We start from the raw sequence: 16,624 nt of genomic DNA on the forward strand, positions 1-16,624 counted from the left end.
ATGATTCATAACAAGTAACTGGGACCATCTTTCCTCAGATACCTCTTCTGTGAAGTGTAAATGCCAACTTGGTGCTGCCCCATGGAGTAGCCAGCCAGGAATATCTGTTTATGTTGCAATACTGCCAGAAAAAATAATCCCTACTATGAAAATTTAAAGATGTTTTTGAAGACTTCCTCCAAATACATTAGACTTTCTAGGTTGACTTCCCCACCCTTCTAAACCCTGACTAGATTTGCTTTCCCATTTGACCATGGCTGGAGGGGGCCAGTTGGCATCAGGGTCTGTGGTATAGACAGATGCCCTGAGGAGCCAGGAGATCTTCTCTCGTGCCCACGTGGTCGCCGCCACTTGCTTACCGAGAGAGAAGAATTAGTAAGACCTGACAGAACAGACTGGCTAGAAGGCCTTTCTATGGCTGTAGTACATTACTACGTTTCCTGAAGCAAAGTATTGGTAAGACTTAAGTAAATGTGGTATGAGGAGAAAGAAAACAGACATGAGTAGAAATTCTTGAGGTATTTTAAACATGGGATACAACAGAGTTTTTTTACCCCTTTATTTAATATTGTTGAGAATTTATAATAGTAACAGCATGGCTGGAAATTGGAGGCATAAGGTACACAAAAGAGGGGGAAAATGAACCCAAATATATGCACTAATTCAATATTTTAAGACGTCTATTTCTTTACTTTTTTGAATAGTTTTGCAAATCCCTGGCATTTTTACAGGCCAGTGAAAACACCACTTGGACTACCAGACTTCAACCAGGTCATAGACACATATACTCAGGATCTCCTCATTTTCATTATGGCCACAACCTCTGTTCCTCGTAGTAACAGTTTAAGAGAATACACAGAGCAGCTTAAAACAAATACCCTTGGTCTTTCTCTCCTGGGATTTCTGTGTAATTCAAAGGAAACATATTTTCATGGGCCCTTGCCTGCTTTTAGCAGGCCTTCCAGGCCATGTGGGCCATGATTTATTTTCATAACTGAATTGCTAAGTTTAATTTTATAAATAGTACCTAGTGGAGTACGTTATGTATAACACTTGCACATTAATGTTGTGAATATAAACTTTCAATGAATAATTAAATGATTGCATTGAAAGCTTTTCACATATAAATTTAAAAGTTTAGAGAGTAGCAATTTAACAACTATTGCAGGCAGCCAAACCTGCCATTGTGTTCTTGCTGTCATTTAAGGGCACGCTAGACTTCTGCCTTGCTTTGTGTTGCAGTGCAGCACTGAAATGAGATTCCTCATGCTCATAGATCTTGTGACAAGAGCAAGAGGAAAAAAAGGAAAAGAAGACTTATGGAAACTTCCATCTTCACAAGGTCTGTTAGCAGAAAATTATCAAGTGCTTTGACATTTACCATTCTTCATACTTGATCCAATCATTTTCATTTTGCTTATGGCTTCCATTTTTTCATTTTTCTTTTTTATTGCAAACTCCTTACTTCAGTGCTTCTATACTTATTTTATCTTCAGAGCAGTAAGACTACCCCAGAGGGTCAACAGGCACCTGCTCAGAAAACTCAGCATTCTCCCATCAGTCACAATGAGTCTAGAAACAGCCTCAACAACCCAGGAGCCTGCAGCCTGGGAGATTCCCTGACCTTCTCCAGAAGCAGCACCACTGGAGGGGAGAGAGCAGACATGGTTCCCTTCCTCTTTCTGGTCCCCCTTTCCCAGTGCTCACCTTGCCCAATCTCAGCCCAACATACACACAGAGCAGAGGGGAGCAAAACAGAGGGGAAAATACAAGTGAGCCAGTAAGACATCACTTCTGCCTCCAGAAGGAGTGAAAAATCAGGCCTGGAAGCCAGAAGGAGCAGTCTTCTCCTGGCTCCAGCCCACTTCTGCCCCTTAGCACCCCAGGGAGCAACGCACTCAGGAAAACGGTCACTGGGTACAGCTCTGCTTCTTCAGCTGAGGCACATTCCATGCTCTTGCTTGCTTCTCACTGAAACAAGTTTGGTTGGTGATTTCAGCCTTGTTCTCTCTCAGGGGGAGTACCAAGAACTCCTCTGATTAGAACTGAATGCTGCAGGTCTTCAGAAGGTGTTTCTGCCTCTACCTTGTCCTATCTCTGGGTTTCTCTGCCAGATTCCTTACTTACCTTCCTGCTGAGGGTCTCTTTCTATGCAGTTTTTCTGGACTGAAAGCTTGAGATTCTTACAGGACCGTTTGGACCAAATGATTGCCTTTTCAATGCAACACACAACCGAGCCAATGGAATCATTCACTGGCTCCCTAGTGGTCCCTAATTAACGTGTAACTTATCCCAGGACTGGCCCAACCTTCCTGCCACCTTCCATTCTGCTGATCACCAGCCAAGCTGAACGACCAGTTCTAACAACCCATTTTCACCCCTCTCTAGCGTTCTCCAGCCTCCCTCATCCTTTTCTTCCTGTGCGAATGTTCTCTTCTCCGTTCCTCTCCTTCCTGCTCCATCATTGCTACAAATCTGAAGCCAAGCTCCAGTTCAAATGCACCAGACTCCCTCTAGTCTTCCATCTTCCCCATGGTTGGAAGTTACTGCCTCATTCATCTTCCCTAACACCTTCTCGGTGCTTTGCTAGGTATACTTTTTCAGGACTCAGGTTCCAGTCATGGCTCGGACACTTAATCCCTATGTGACCCTGGGCCTGAAGGGTCCACTTCTTAAACTATTGAAAGGAGTCAATAAAAGCTGTCCTTCCTATTTCATTTTGTTTTCAGTGGTGGTCAAATAAGAAAATGCAAAAATATAAGCTGCTGTACAAACGTAGGTACTAGTATATTTGTTTATTTCTTATCTTCTCTACTAAAGCATAAACTCTTGGGACAAGCAGTCTATTTCTTACTAATTTTCCCATACACCACAGCATCTGAGAACACCAAATACAACTATCTGTTGAATGAAAAAATAGATAAAATAGACTGTATCTACTTTGAGACATGTATCTACTCTGATTTTTTTTTTTTTTTTTTTTGCGGTACACGGGCCTCTCACCGCTGTGGCCTCTCCCATTGCGGAGCACAGGCTCCGGACGCGCAGGCTCACGGGCCATGGCTCACGGGCCCAGCCGCTCTGCGGCATAACCCGTGTCCCCCGCATCGGCAGGTGGACTCCCAACCACTGCACCACCAGGGAAGCCCCCTACTCTGATTTTTTTAATCCACAATCTTTTGAAAAATGTGGGGAGCAGTTTCTATTTACTTACCTAAATCCTTTCCTTCTAAACTAAGCATCTTTGTGTACTTGAGAGTTTGGAGCCCCGTTTTATGGCTGCATTTCCATGTCTGGGTACCAGCCTGACAGAGGAGCCACTCAGCCCGGCCTGATTAAAACCATCTCAGTGACTGGCGGGGGATGAAGACGAAGAAGCAAACTCAAGCAATGAAGATTTGAAATATTGCTATCTTGGGAAAACTTTCAAAACGTGCTTTTTGAAAAGTGGACGGACTTGGTGGTCAAAAATATTATGATGTGTTGAATGTCAAAGCTATGAGGCAGGCTACCAGCTTTAAAGAACTGGAAATGATAATATTTTGTCTGCTTGGGCAAAGAAATTCCGAGTGACCTGGCCTGCAGGCAGCAAACTCAGCCAGGTAGTCCAGGGCTTTCTGCTTTGCTTGGCGAATGGCTTTGCTTGGCGAATGGCTTTGCTCTTTGGCACTTTTAAATATATGATGAAAGCAATTGCTGTCAACCTTTCCTCTTCTTCTCTAAATAACTGTACATTAAAAAAAGACTTCTTGCCATTAATGTTTCTTGTGACGGGTATCCTTGTTTGCCTTGACTCATTTATCTTTATGCCCTATACGCTAAGGTCTTTGTAACTTGAGTGCTTTGGAAATACATAAAAGGTAAATCATCAAACTGCTTTTCCTAAAAGTACTCTGGGTGACTCCCAGGTGTGATAAATGCAGTATGTGTGTTTTGAAATTTTTTTGTAGCAGTTTAAACCAATGTAAAGCTTACAGAACACACACACACGCGCGCGCGCACACACACGCGCACACACACACACACACACACACACACACACACGGAGCAAAGAAACCATCCAGTGAAAGGAAGCACAGCAGTTATACTGAACATCTGCAAAAGGCTTTATATTTTGCTAAGTTATGAGGCATCACTGTAAACAACTATCAGGTAGGTAACAGAGCTGTAAATGTGCACAGGATCCCAAGGTCACCTTATAGGAGAGAGGCGCACAGCAACTTCATAAATGCCCATGGAATGCTCTCGAGCCTTAGCAGAGCCACAGAATATTAGCATTATAAGTCATCCAGCTTAATATCTCATTTCACAAATCCCTTCAGTAAAAGTGCAGCCTCTACCAGCACATTTCCAGTAACAAAGAACTTTACTTTGCAGAAAAACCCATTTCACTTTTGGATTGCTCCCCAAGCTTTTCCTAATTCAGAGCCAATATCTGTTTCCTCCGACTTCCACCGGTGTGTCCTAATTTTACTCTTCAGAACTATAGACAGATATAATCTTATCCTCAATCGAAATGACATTCTTCAAATATTTTAAGGCAACTTTCACTTCTCTCATGTCTTCTGTCTGGCTCCTTGATTTCTCCAGTTCCTTTAACTTTTTGACTTGTGATGTGGTTAAAAAAAACGGGATCCAGAAGGATGCTGGCTTGGTGACTCTCCTTAAGGTAGTCTCTGACTTGACAGTGTCCCTGTGAAATGTGCTCACAACTAGACACAGTATTCTAGATGTGGCTGGACAATGAAGTGTGCAGTGGGACTATCAGTGCCCTTAATCTGGCCACATGTGTGTATTAATGAAGCCTAAAATTTGAAAAGCTTTAAAAAGAAGTTGCATCACTGTATCTGTTCATTCATTCATTCAGCAAACATTTCTGAGCAACTACTAAGCGCCAGGCACTGTGCTCAACATTGCTTGGTTCTTAACGTTGTTGACTGGAATGCTTAGGATGGGTCTTCCACATCCTGGGCGTCTACAGTTTACTTTTCATTCCTAGAGGATGGATTTACATTTATTATTGTTAAATTGAATCTGATGGTGGCCTACTGTGTGTCAGCCAGGTAGGACCTTGCAAATCTTGATAAAGGCATCTGACATGTTCAACTGTTTTTTCCAGCTCTGTGCCAACTGCAAACATGTTAAAATACTATGTTTCCACCTAAGTCACTGATATGTTGAAAAGTTCAATGCCCGAGACAGAGCCTTGTCAAAAACCACTAGATACTTTGCTATAAGGCAATTTACCAACTCCTAACGGTACTATTCATCTAGCTTATTCTTTTTTTATATTATTCAGAAAGGTATAATGAGTGACTTCATAAAATTCATTAAAAAATTTGGCAGGATTTATTTTTAGTAAACCTATTTGCCTTCAAATAATCCCAGCTTTCTTTTCCAGGAAATCCCCAAATGCATGAATAAAACAGTACAACCCTCTGAAGGTTTGTCCTAAAGTTCACGAAAATTCTTTCCACTTTCTGGATATCATCATTTTAAAACTGAGTTCCTTCAAGGGTACCTCATAAGAGTACTGTGAAAGTTAAAAGGGAAAATGAGCGTTGAGCCTTTAGCCTGGCCCTGGTTCATTGTAATGGCTCCATAAATAAATATTATTATAAGCGTTTGAGGCACCTCATTTTTTCCCCTTCATTATTTGGTTTAGAATTCTAACTTTTTTCTTTTTTGGCCTCTCCACGCAGCTTGCGAGATCTTAGTTCCCCCATCACGGACTGAACCCGGGCCCTTGGCAGTGAAAGCTCAGAGTCCTAACCACTGGCCAGCCAGGAAATTCCAGAATTCTAACTTTTAAACTCTTCCATCTCTTTCAAGCTGTATCTCTCATTAGCCTGTAGGTTTCAGAACAACTACTCTGAACCGTTTGACTTCTCCTGTCATAGGCTGAGGAGCCTGACTCTCTCCAGTCATTACTGCTAATTCTTGGAGTTCCCTTCATTTCCACAGCATCAAGTTGTTTTTTTGTGGCTCTCAAATTAAGGCTAAAGAAGAGGTCCTCTCATGCTTTTTCTGAAAGGTGAAGCTTTCATTAAGGTAAGCCAAGAGTTCACCAACTCATCATTTTTGGAAGACGGTTGCCTAAATAATAGAAAGGTGTCTCTGTCTCTCACTATCTATCTAATCTATCTAATACAGTAAACTGAAGTTTTTAATTGAGCTTCAGAGTCTAAGTTATTATACTTTATATAAGTCAGTTCTTGCAATCAACCTGGGAGGTAGCTGTTATCATCCTCACTTTAGAGATAGTAAATCGATGCTCAGGGGGGTTCAGAGATGTATTCATGGTGACACAGCTCCTGAGACTTTTAACTGTGACTCAAACTCAGGATACTAACTGGAAAGTTGTCTCTATGCCAGATTCAAGAAAATCACCAACCATATCTTCTACCCAGCTAGGTGGTTTCTGTAGAATGCTTATTTCTATACCACTGTATTACTAATAATCTGATAGAGCATTTCTATCAGAAATACTACCTGTATCACTTTTACATCCTCAACCAAATGGTCTTCAACATTCATTCATTCAAAAAGTGATTCCGAGCCAGGCCTACTGTGTGACATTGTATACATCTAGAATTTCCACAACAATGTCTTTTTTTTTTTTTTTAAAACAAAGCTACTCTTCTCAGCCTCCATTTATTCTATCCAGTCTCTTCATGAGCCACTTCTATGTACAGGGCACTGTGCTATGTGCTGCAGTATACACAAAGGTGAGTTAAGGGATGCTCAGTCCCTGCCTTAGGGGAGCTTATAACCTACTGGAGAAAAGACCTCTAAGTAATTCAAATACAAGGCAAGCGAACAGTAACACCTTCTGTGGAGGTACAAAGTCATATAAAGAAAGGTGAAAGGAGGAGCTGGAGATGTGTCTTACGTGTGTAGGATTTCAGTCACTTGAGATGGTGCAGGGCATGCACCAGGGGGAGCAGAGGGCAAGAGCAAAAGGACAGAGAAGGAGCGACAGCATGGGTGCATCCAGGGAACAGTAGTTAGTCCATCCAGCTGAAGCACAGGCTGCACGGACAGTTGGAAGGACAGATAAACTGGAAAGGCTGGTTGGGAGTCGGGCAATAGAAAGCCCTAAAAGCCCAGCCTGGGCAATTGCACCTTATTCAGTTTGGGATCGGAAGCCACTACAGGTCTCTGCAGTCAGGCATAACTAGATCCAAGTTATGCTTTGCGAACAGTAGCGAGGCGACCATGGTAGGATGACTTGGAGAGTGAGAGGGTAGAAACAGAAAGCTCAGTGGCAAACTCATTCTTTGCAGTCTTCATGGAATACACTTTAGTTTCTCGTAGGAGCTCGTCAAAGGCCCAGACAACCAAATCCTCTCTTCGATTCCATCTGTGCAGTCACCCTCTCCCAAACCATAACCTTTAATAGAGGGAAAGATGTGTCCTATTTCCTACTCTGGTGCTTTAAGTCATGAGAGATACATCTTGATTTCTTGTTTCGCTGTTTTCCATGCAAAGCAACAGAAGACAAGATCAGCTGAGGCTTGTCAGTTGAATAACGGACTGGGGTTCACCTTTCAGGAAGATGCTTTCCCCCCACCCTCCACAAATCATGGCAGGTGTGCATGGCCCCCTCAACGGTCAGGTCAGTGAAGATGGTCTCTTGCTCTTTGTAACTCCCCTGCTCGACCAGTCCCTGCTTCACCTACTCCCTACTCACATGAAAGTGTTTGCCCCCTGCTCCGGCAAGTGCTTATTCTAATCCTTAGGCCAGAACGCCTCCGCCTGCTAGTTTATTAAAGGGAAACTTCTGCCCTCATGATGGCGGTTAACCTGAGGGGCTGTGAGGGATGTGCCCCAGCTGCCGGTTTCCCTGGTAACTGACGAGCCAACCTGACGTCAATTCCCCCATACATGGTAGCCTCCTTCTCCTCCGAGTAGCAAAGATCGCTGCCATGTCCCGCCCGCTGTCTGCTCTATACAGTGGGATGTCGCTCCAGGACCTTTTGCTGCAGACATGTAAGATCCCCTGTCCAATAAACTGTTGATGTCTCTGTCACTGTTCTGGGCTCTTCTTTTGGTCTCGAGGCCTGCAGGGTGCAGCCCAGCACCACCACTGAACACCTCAATGGGGAGTCACAAACACATGCTGCATCTTTTTCTGGACCTGATGGACCCAGTGACTTCTTTCTTGTTCCAGTCACAATGGGCTGCTGCTCCTCCCTAGAACTTTCAGATTCACAAGGGATGGCAAATCTCTGTCCTTTTTCCTATTGCTCCAGGGAATCTTCTCTGTGTCAAATTCTTCAACTCTAATACTGTTATAAATTCCTCTTTGTTTTCTGAGAATTGTCATCTCTGGATTCTTTTACGACTCCTTTTAAAAAATATTTTTTCTAAGAGCTTTTTATCTCTTCTAGTAGGTTGGCAGGTCGAAAGGTGTTCAATCCTTTCCTCTTTTTTTCTCCTTTAACATGGAGATCAGCTGGTATTAACAGCTGACTCACATGACTGGTGATTCTTCAAAGGAAACACACTTAACAACCCCCTTCCCTATCCATCTACCTGCCCATGTATCTAGCATTACCCTGGCTTCTATAGAGTGAACAGAAAGAATCAGCTCGGGGGAAGTTGCTTGTTTTTCCACAATGGCCAATTTAGAAATAGAGGGTGAGATTCAGAGAGAGTGAAAAGCTAGAAGCAGAGTTTTTGGCTCTATAGAGGGCCTTTTAGCCACTAAGCTGAGCGAGCTAAAAGAAAAACCTTCCAGTGCATCTAAAATAATTTAGTGAGAAGCTACTGCCCTTTAGATGAAGAAGGGTGGCTTTTATAGATGACAAACTGAGTAGCTGGGTTCTTAGACAATGAGATGTTCCTTCAAGAGACGTGAGGCAAAATGGGGTTGTCAGAATCAAGGCAGAGAGATGGGTGAAATTACCTCCCATCAGGGCTGAAGGCGGGGCAAAGGGAGCAGGAATGGTTGAAACATCTGCTAAATCATGAATCATGTCCCCAACTCCCTTCATTGTCTGAAACCGCACCTCAGCCCCTGAGAGGCCAGAGGAACAGAGAAAGCAGACTTGTGAGTGAGATGGAAGGAGGGAGGGAGGATATTGGAACTTGACATAAAAGGAGGGGTTAAAAGCCCATTCCTTCTTGCTTTTAACTCTATAGCCCTATGAATGCTAAGAATTAGGAATTTCTTCCAGCTCCCAACACCTGCAGCTTTAAGTGTTCAATCACAATTAGAATCTCAGAGAGTTTGAAGCACTAGAAGTATCTACTTTGTAGAGCAAACTGAAATAAAAATCTCGCCGGAAGGACCAGTCCTCCTTTTTTAAAAGCATGAGGCAGCATGGACACATATCTGTCACATTCCTCAATAAGCAGGAACAGGTGTTGTCCGCAGGGCACGGGTGGATGAGAAGGAGATGAAAAAATAGTGACCTTTTCCTTGGAAGTCATTTCTTAGTACATGTAGGAACTCAATTTGACAGTGAAACATTTGACAGCAGAGGGAACAAACAAGTGACAGACCTGTGTAAATTGGCACAAAGCAGGTAGAAAAGAGAGCTGTTCATTTCGTTCTACCACTGAGATATGTTCTCTCCATCAAGTCCGGGAGGTGCTTGCAGAGCTAGGAGTTAGGTCTGCTAAGCCACATGCTTCTAAGGGAGCACAAGAATGGTGCGAGTGGCTATTACAGGCTGAATGTGTGTGTTCCCCTCAAATTCATATGTTGAAGCCCAAACCCTCAATATGGTGGTATTAGAAAGTGGGCCTTTGGGAGGTAATTAGGTTAAGATTAGGTCATGAGGGTGGGACCCCCACGATGGCATTAGTGTCCTTACAAGAAAAGGAAGACAGAGCTCACTCTCTCTCTCTGCACCAGCACACACTGAGGAAAGGCCATATGAGGACACAGTGAGAAGGTGGCTGTCTACAAGCCAGGACCCAGGCTCTCATCAGGAACCAAATCTGCTGGCACCTTGACCTTGGACTTACCAGCCTCCAGTACTGTGGGCAATAAACATCTGTTGCTTAAGCCACCCAGTCTATGCTATTTGTTATAGCAGCTCAAGCTGACTAACAGAGTGGCCAAACGGTCCTGGGTCCTGTCCCTTCCAGGACTGGATCCGGAATAACATGAGGATCGGACAATGTCAAAGGGCATTTTTGCCGCAAGCTATTCTTCCTTCTCTCTCCCGATATCAACTCACCCTCCCTATACAGGTAAGTGCACAATCAGAGGAATTTGATATTGAAAACTGAAATCAATGGTGGATGGAACCATCTGAAGGAAAGTAGACCCCAAATCCTGGAATAGGCAGAGAGGATTTTTAAGAAAATAATTTCTATAAATCTCCTTACCTTTGTTCAAGCGTCCCATCACAGTAAACTCAAAATACTTGCTGTTGTCCACTGAAGAGTAAAGTCCGAAGATGGTGGCTGAACTTTTCGTCTGCAGCTTGAAGGTGGAGATCACATAGAGCTCGTTCAGGGTGGTGTCTGTCAGGACTGGCTGCAGGGCACCTGGGTTCAGCCTCTGGCTGGCGGATGGGAGGAGGTCAAAGACTGCGGAGAATGGGGAGAAAGAAACAATCAGTGAAAGGTTTAACTTTGGGGCAAACACGTTTTTAGAGGGGAGACAATTTGACAGTAAGCTATGAAGTAAACTGATACTGTAATCATTTTTCCACATTGTCAAACTCGCCAGTTCTTCCTCATCACTCTTACAGTGGCTGGACATTTGAACCAGAAGAAATAGAGCACAATATTCATCACAAGGTTATAGCCCCCAAGAGAAGACAAACTTTGCAAACCCAAAATTGCATTTTGGCTGAAGAAGTGGCTCTGAAAATGCCCACTAGGGAGAGGCTAGTATAAAGGCTAAAAGCCTTTATACTAAAGGCTTAACGTATAAGATGTGGGGGACGCAGGTAACAGCGTCCAAGTCATTGTTTTTCTTATGGCCCCTAGTAGTGAATTTCTGCCTTGGGGTCCCTCATGTGCCTCTTGGACCGGAGCCAGTTGTCTTTTCCTGGTCAGTGATAAGTGACACAGGAAATATGCAGCAGAAAGCAGGGATGTGGTAGGAGGTACACTGACAACAAAACAGTTTGCTACCTTTGTGAGACCAAAGTGTTCGCTTTGTGCATTTACAGTGCCCCAGTGTTTCTCTGCTAAGAAATCCCGATGTGGAAACAAAACAAAACCATACAACGTGGTTTCTATTTCTTGATTGTAACCTCACTGATAGAGTTGGTCTACAAAAACTAGAACCTGCATGTATATTTGTGTAAGTTGCTTCTGATCGAGTCAGCAGCACCTTCTCTCAAACTTTATGAAAGTTATGAGAGAGTCTGTGCAGTTAATTTAAAAGGCAAAGGCCAACTTTGGGTAATACTCACTAGAAGTTACTTAGTATTGTTCTTGGTTTATGCAAATATCGTTTGGACAATTCCATAGCCTGCAGGAACTTCAGGCTCCAGAGCTGTCTCCTGGATACAATTATCTGGTTACTAAAAAGGGTCACAGTATCCATAATTTATAAAGAGCTCTTACAAATCAATAATAAGCATCCTAATAGAAAAATGGGTAAATAACGTGAAAAGGCAACTTACAGAAAGAGTTACAATGGCACATAAGTAGATATATAAGTGTTCATATGCTTAACTAATGATGAAGGAATTGCTAACTTAAACAACGAGGTATTATTTTCACCATCAAATTGGAAAAACAATAAATACAATAATACCCAACTGTTGGTGAGGATTCAGGAAGATGGGTACTCCTACACTGGTGGGTAAGATTTAAACTGGTATAAACACTTTGAAGCCAGTTTCAATAGCAATATCAAAGGCCCTAAGACACATATGCTCTTTGATTTAGCGTTGCTACAAAAGGAATTTATCTTAAGAAAATAATGGATGACACGGTAATTTATTTAGGAGATTCACCACCAGTGTTCATTCTAGAATTTCTATTTAGGAAGGAGTTATGTGAAATTCTAATTGGAAGAGGTGGGAAACCTGAATCTTTGCTGGCAGAGCACTTTGTCTCTTCTTAACAGAGACAGAAAGGCTTGACAGGGATTACAGGGATTTCAGCCCTCCGAAGCCATCCTGTGGCACTGCAAATGTTCAACAAATTATTTATAGTATAAAAACACTGGAAACTAAGTGTCCTACATTAGAGCCCTGGATAAATAAATTTTGGTCCACCCAAAAAGAGAAATACTATATATTAAATTACTATATATTAAAAAGGGTAATGCAGCTGAATACTTAGATATGGGAAAAAGCTCATGATACATTAAGTGGAGACAGATGATAAAATTACATGTATAACATGATCCCATTTGAAATATGTATTTGCCCAGAAAAAGATTTGAAAAACAATGCGACAAAATGCTAACAAGAATAGTAGCTATCTCTGGGTTGAATAATTATACATTTTTAATTTCATTTGATTTTACTTATCCAATTTTCTTTTCTTTTCTTTTTTTTTTTTTACAATGAACAGGTGTTGCTTTCGTCAGAAAAAATAAAGTTATGAAACAAACAGGCAAAAGCCTAGTTATTAATGAATGTCTACTCCTTTTGAAAGACGATATGTCTTCAGATTGGATCTGTATTGTTTCTTTCATGTGTATCAAGAACCTTATACAATAATGATTTTAATACTAGCAGTGCTGGAAAGCAGAATATCTATTATGTTCTTTCTAGCATCCCACATTCCCCAAACATGAGGACTGCTGCCAACTGTACTTCAAAAGGGGCATAGAATTTTTAAATTTCTAGAGAACTGGAAACTTTACATTTCCATCAGTGGGAGCAAAGGGAAATAAGGCAATATATTTAAAAGTTCCATTCAGGACAAGACATCTTCAGGAAAGAGATGTGTGTTTAAAAGTATGGGAACTGCATGCAAAACTAAACTCTTGGTATTCCTGATTTTTGCTTTGACCATGATTACGTCATAATTCAGCTGAAACTAAATTTACCGCATTTCAATCTGTACGGTTCCTCTAATCCACTGGCTTCACTCTCAAGAGGCCAAGTTGGGATTAGTTAGTAATGAGTTTGGAGAGTGTTTTGAAAAGGAAATGAGACACCACAAATTTCTACTAATGTTATGACGCTTTAGTAATAGCGCCAGGATCTAAGCACAACCTTCTAGTGTTACAGGTGAAATTACTGCTACCAATGAGCCTAACCATCACTGTATGAAAATTGAATACTTACCAATAAGACTAGCAAGGCAGCTCAGAGGAAAAAGGAGATAAATTATTCAGCTGAGCTGATAATTGCAAACTAATCAACTCAATAAAGAATCTATCAGAAACTTGACTTAATCAGATCATCTACAGCAATTAAATTAACCAGATAATTTAGGTATAGCCTGATTTCAAGTCTCCATAAAACAGGCAGCTCTGTCCAAGGAGAAGCAAAATCCATACCTGCAACACACCATGAAGTTGTGTGTTCAAACGTCAAGAATTCATATAACACAAAATATTACACCCATGAATTCAAACCTGTTAAATAATGTTTGCAATAAGAAAACTTTTGAACTGTGTCAAAAAGCTTCCTTTCTGACACCAAAAGCAAAGGCAACAAAAGCAAAACTAAACAAGTGGAACTACATCAAACTAAAAAGCTTCTGCACAGCAAAGGAAACCAACGAAATGAAAAGGCAACCTATGGAATGGGAGACGACATCTGCAAATCACATCTCTGAAAAGGGGTTAATATCCAAAAAACTCATACAACTCAATAGCAAAAACAAACAAAACAACAAAAAATCACAACCAAACATATTTAAAAGTGGGCAGAAAATCTGAATAAACATTTTTCCAAAGGATATAGATAGATGGCCAACATATACATGAAAAGATGCCCAACATCACTAATCATGAGGGAAACGCAAATCGAAACCACAATGAGATATCACCTGACACCAGTTAGAATGGCTATTAGCAAAAAGACAGGAAACAGCAAGTGTTGGTGAGGAGGTGGGAAAAAGGGAACCCTTGTACACCATTGGTGGAAATGTAAGTTGGGGCAGCTACTATGGAAAACAGTATGAAGGTTCCTCAAAAAATTAAAAATAGAACTACCTTATATGATCCAGCAATCCCACTCCTGGGTATTTAGCCAAAGAAAACAAAACCATTAACTCTGAAAGATATATGGAGTTATTCATCACAGCACTATTTACAATAGCCAAGATATGAAAACAACCTGTGTCCATCAACGGATAAATGAATAAAGAAAATGTGATACACACACACAACAGAATATTATTCAGTCATAAAAAGGAAGGAAATCTTGCCCTTTATGACAATATGGATGGATTTTGAGGGCATTATGTAAGTGTAATTAAGACAAAGACAAATACTGTATGGTCTCACTTATATGTGGAATCTTAAAAACAAAAACAAACAAACAAGAAAGGACAAGCTCATAGACACAGAGAACAGACTGATGGTTGCCAGAAGTGGGGTAGTAGTGGTGGGGGTGAAATGGGTGGAGGACGTCAAAAGGTACAAGCTTCCAGTTATAAAATAAATAAGCCATGGGGATGTAATGTACAGCATGGTGACTATAGTTAATAGTACTGTATTGCACATTTGAAAGTTGCTAAGAGAATAGATGTTAAAAGTTCTCATCACAAGAAAAAAATCTGTAGTCATGTGTGGCAATGGATGTTAACTGGACTTACTGTGGTGATCATTTTGCAATGTATACAATTATCAAATCATTATGTTGTACACCTGAAACTAATATAACATTATATGCCAATTATACATTAATTTTTTAAAAAGGCTTCCTTTCTTACCTTCTTAGAAGCAAGGTCACAATGAATAAATACTATAAAGTACAGCATTTTAAACATTTCAACCCAAACTAAAAGCAGTTTCACTACCCCCTGAAAACACAATTCTGGTTGCCTGGTCTGGAATCAAAATGAGTTATCTGGTGAAATGCAAAGTTTAAATGGGTAGTTACTGCAGTGGGAGGGGAAGGGAATGGAGAGCACTAGCACAGGCTTTCTTCATTCTGCCTTCCTTGAATTAGCAATTTTTACTTCAAGTTGCGTGTCTCTTCCAGCTTTATTTCCTTAGTCAGTAAAAATTAACCCCAGGCATCAATTCAAACAGATGAAGATCATCACTGGATAGCCAGTTAAAGCCCTAAGATGTTTTCTTGCTTAAATAGTATCTTCCTTTTGGTCTTTCCAAAATTCTGTTAAACTTAAGTGCTTTCTGCCCAACAGTTCTTTTCACCCCATCTCACAAAGGGGTTTGAAGACTGATCATCCAGGTGGCTTTTCAAATTATTAATCAACTTATTAACCTCTTTGTAGAGAAAGACCCATTTCTCAGCCTTCCAGTTCAATTTACCTCAAGAATCAAGAGACCAAGCCAACTCCCAAAGGAGGTTTTGGGGTCCCAACAAAGTTGGAGCAGAAAAAGGCGAGTGGCAGGGCAATACAGCCATACTGCACCTTTCTTGGGGATATCAGCCTCAGACCACCTGGTGGGAACATCGCTCCTGCCGCGTCGAAGGATTTAGGATGCTGGGCTGAGTGGAGGGCCGGCCAGAGAGAGCCGCGGGGGACGGAATGCGGCTTTCGCCCTATTTCAAACAGAACGTGTTCGAGGTCTAGGGCCGCGCCATAAGCTTGGAAACCCCACGTCTTTGCCTAGCCTGAAAATAAGTTTTGCATCCCCTTAACTATTGTATAGGGAATTGGTCTCATCGCTGGATAATCGAATCTCCGAAAATTCTAATCTTTATCGTTTCCAATCACAATAAAAAACAGAGAGGTGCCGAGCGAGGCCCCAGGAGCCAGGGGCCGAGCCGCGCGCGGAGCTGGTCCCTCCGTTCGCCCAAGTGGACCGCGGAACGGCGGGCTCCGTGACCGAGGGACCCTGGCCCGTGGCTCCCGTCCCGGCTCGCTCCCACTTACCCTGGGGGGTGGTCTGGGCGCCGGCCCCCAGCCACGGCTGCAGGGCCAGGTGCAGCAGGAGCAAGGCGGCTCCGCGCGGGGCCAGCATGTTGGCTTTTCCTGCTCCCCGCGGGCGCTCGGGACTCACGGCTCCGCGGGCCCTGCCTGGGAGTGCGGACGGCGCGCAGCCCCTCGGTCGGGCTTCCAACGCGCAGCGCAGGTGAGGTGAGCGCGGCGTCCGGGCTGCCGTCGGGGGCGGTGCTCGCGTCCTGGCGCCGCGGAGCTGAGTGCGCTGGCTGCTGGGCAGGGCGCTTTATGGTCTGGCTGGCCGGGGTGGGGGAGGGCCGAGGCCGGGGCGGCCTACTTGGCTGGGATCCCCTTTGGCCGGGAAGTATGGGGGCGGCCTGAGCGGGGAGCGTGGGCGGCAGAGAGAGAGGCGTGAGCTTCGGGACTGGGGACGGGAAGGAGCCCTGGGCCGACCCGGTCCTGGGTGGGTGGGCGTAGTCGCCGGGCCCGCACGGACGAGGGGGTTAGGAGGATGCGAAGTGCAAGGATGAGCAGTCGCGGGGCTGGTGAGAAAGTGAGGACACGCAGGACAGAGAAGAAGGAGAAGAGCGGGGCAAAGGAGGAAGAAAGTGACACTGACCCGCTAGCTTTGGGCACCATCCATCCCCCACCTCTTCTTTTCTAAACA

General features: G+C 43.0%; 1 protein-coding gene across 1 annotated transcript in view; it reads right to left on the reverse strand.

The window, feature by feature from the left end:
* Window positions 1–16,215, reverse strand: part of THBS4 (thrombospondin 4) — a 50,105-nt gene extending 33,890 nt beyond the window's left edge. Inside the window, exons 1-2 of the mRNA XM_027100737.1 lie at window positions 15,952–16,215; window positions 10,345–10,548 (exon numbers count right to left, since the gene is read on the reverse strand). Of these exons, the coding sequence (XP_026956538.1) occupies window positions 10,345–10,548; window positions 15,952–16,039 (292 nt within the window). The 5' untranslated portion in view covers window positions 16,040–16,215. The remainder of the gene's footprint in view (window positions 1–10,344; window positions 10,549–15,951) is intronic.
* Window positions 16,216–16,624: the final 409 nt, after the last annotated feature.

This window comes from Aethalodelphis obliquidens, unplaced genomic scaffold, assembly GCF_003676395.1.
Source record: "Aethalodelphis obliquidens isolate GAN/ISIS:26980383/991018 unplaced genomic scaffold, ASM367639v1 scaffold4, whole genome shotgun sequence".
NCBI lineage: Eukaryota > Metazoa > Chordata > Mammalia > Artiodactyla > Delphinidae > Aethalodelphis > Aethalodelphis obliquidens.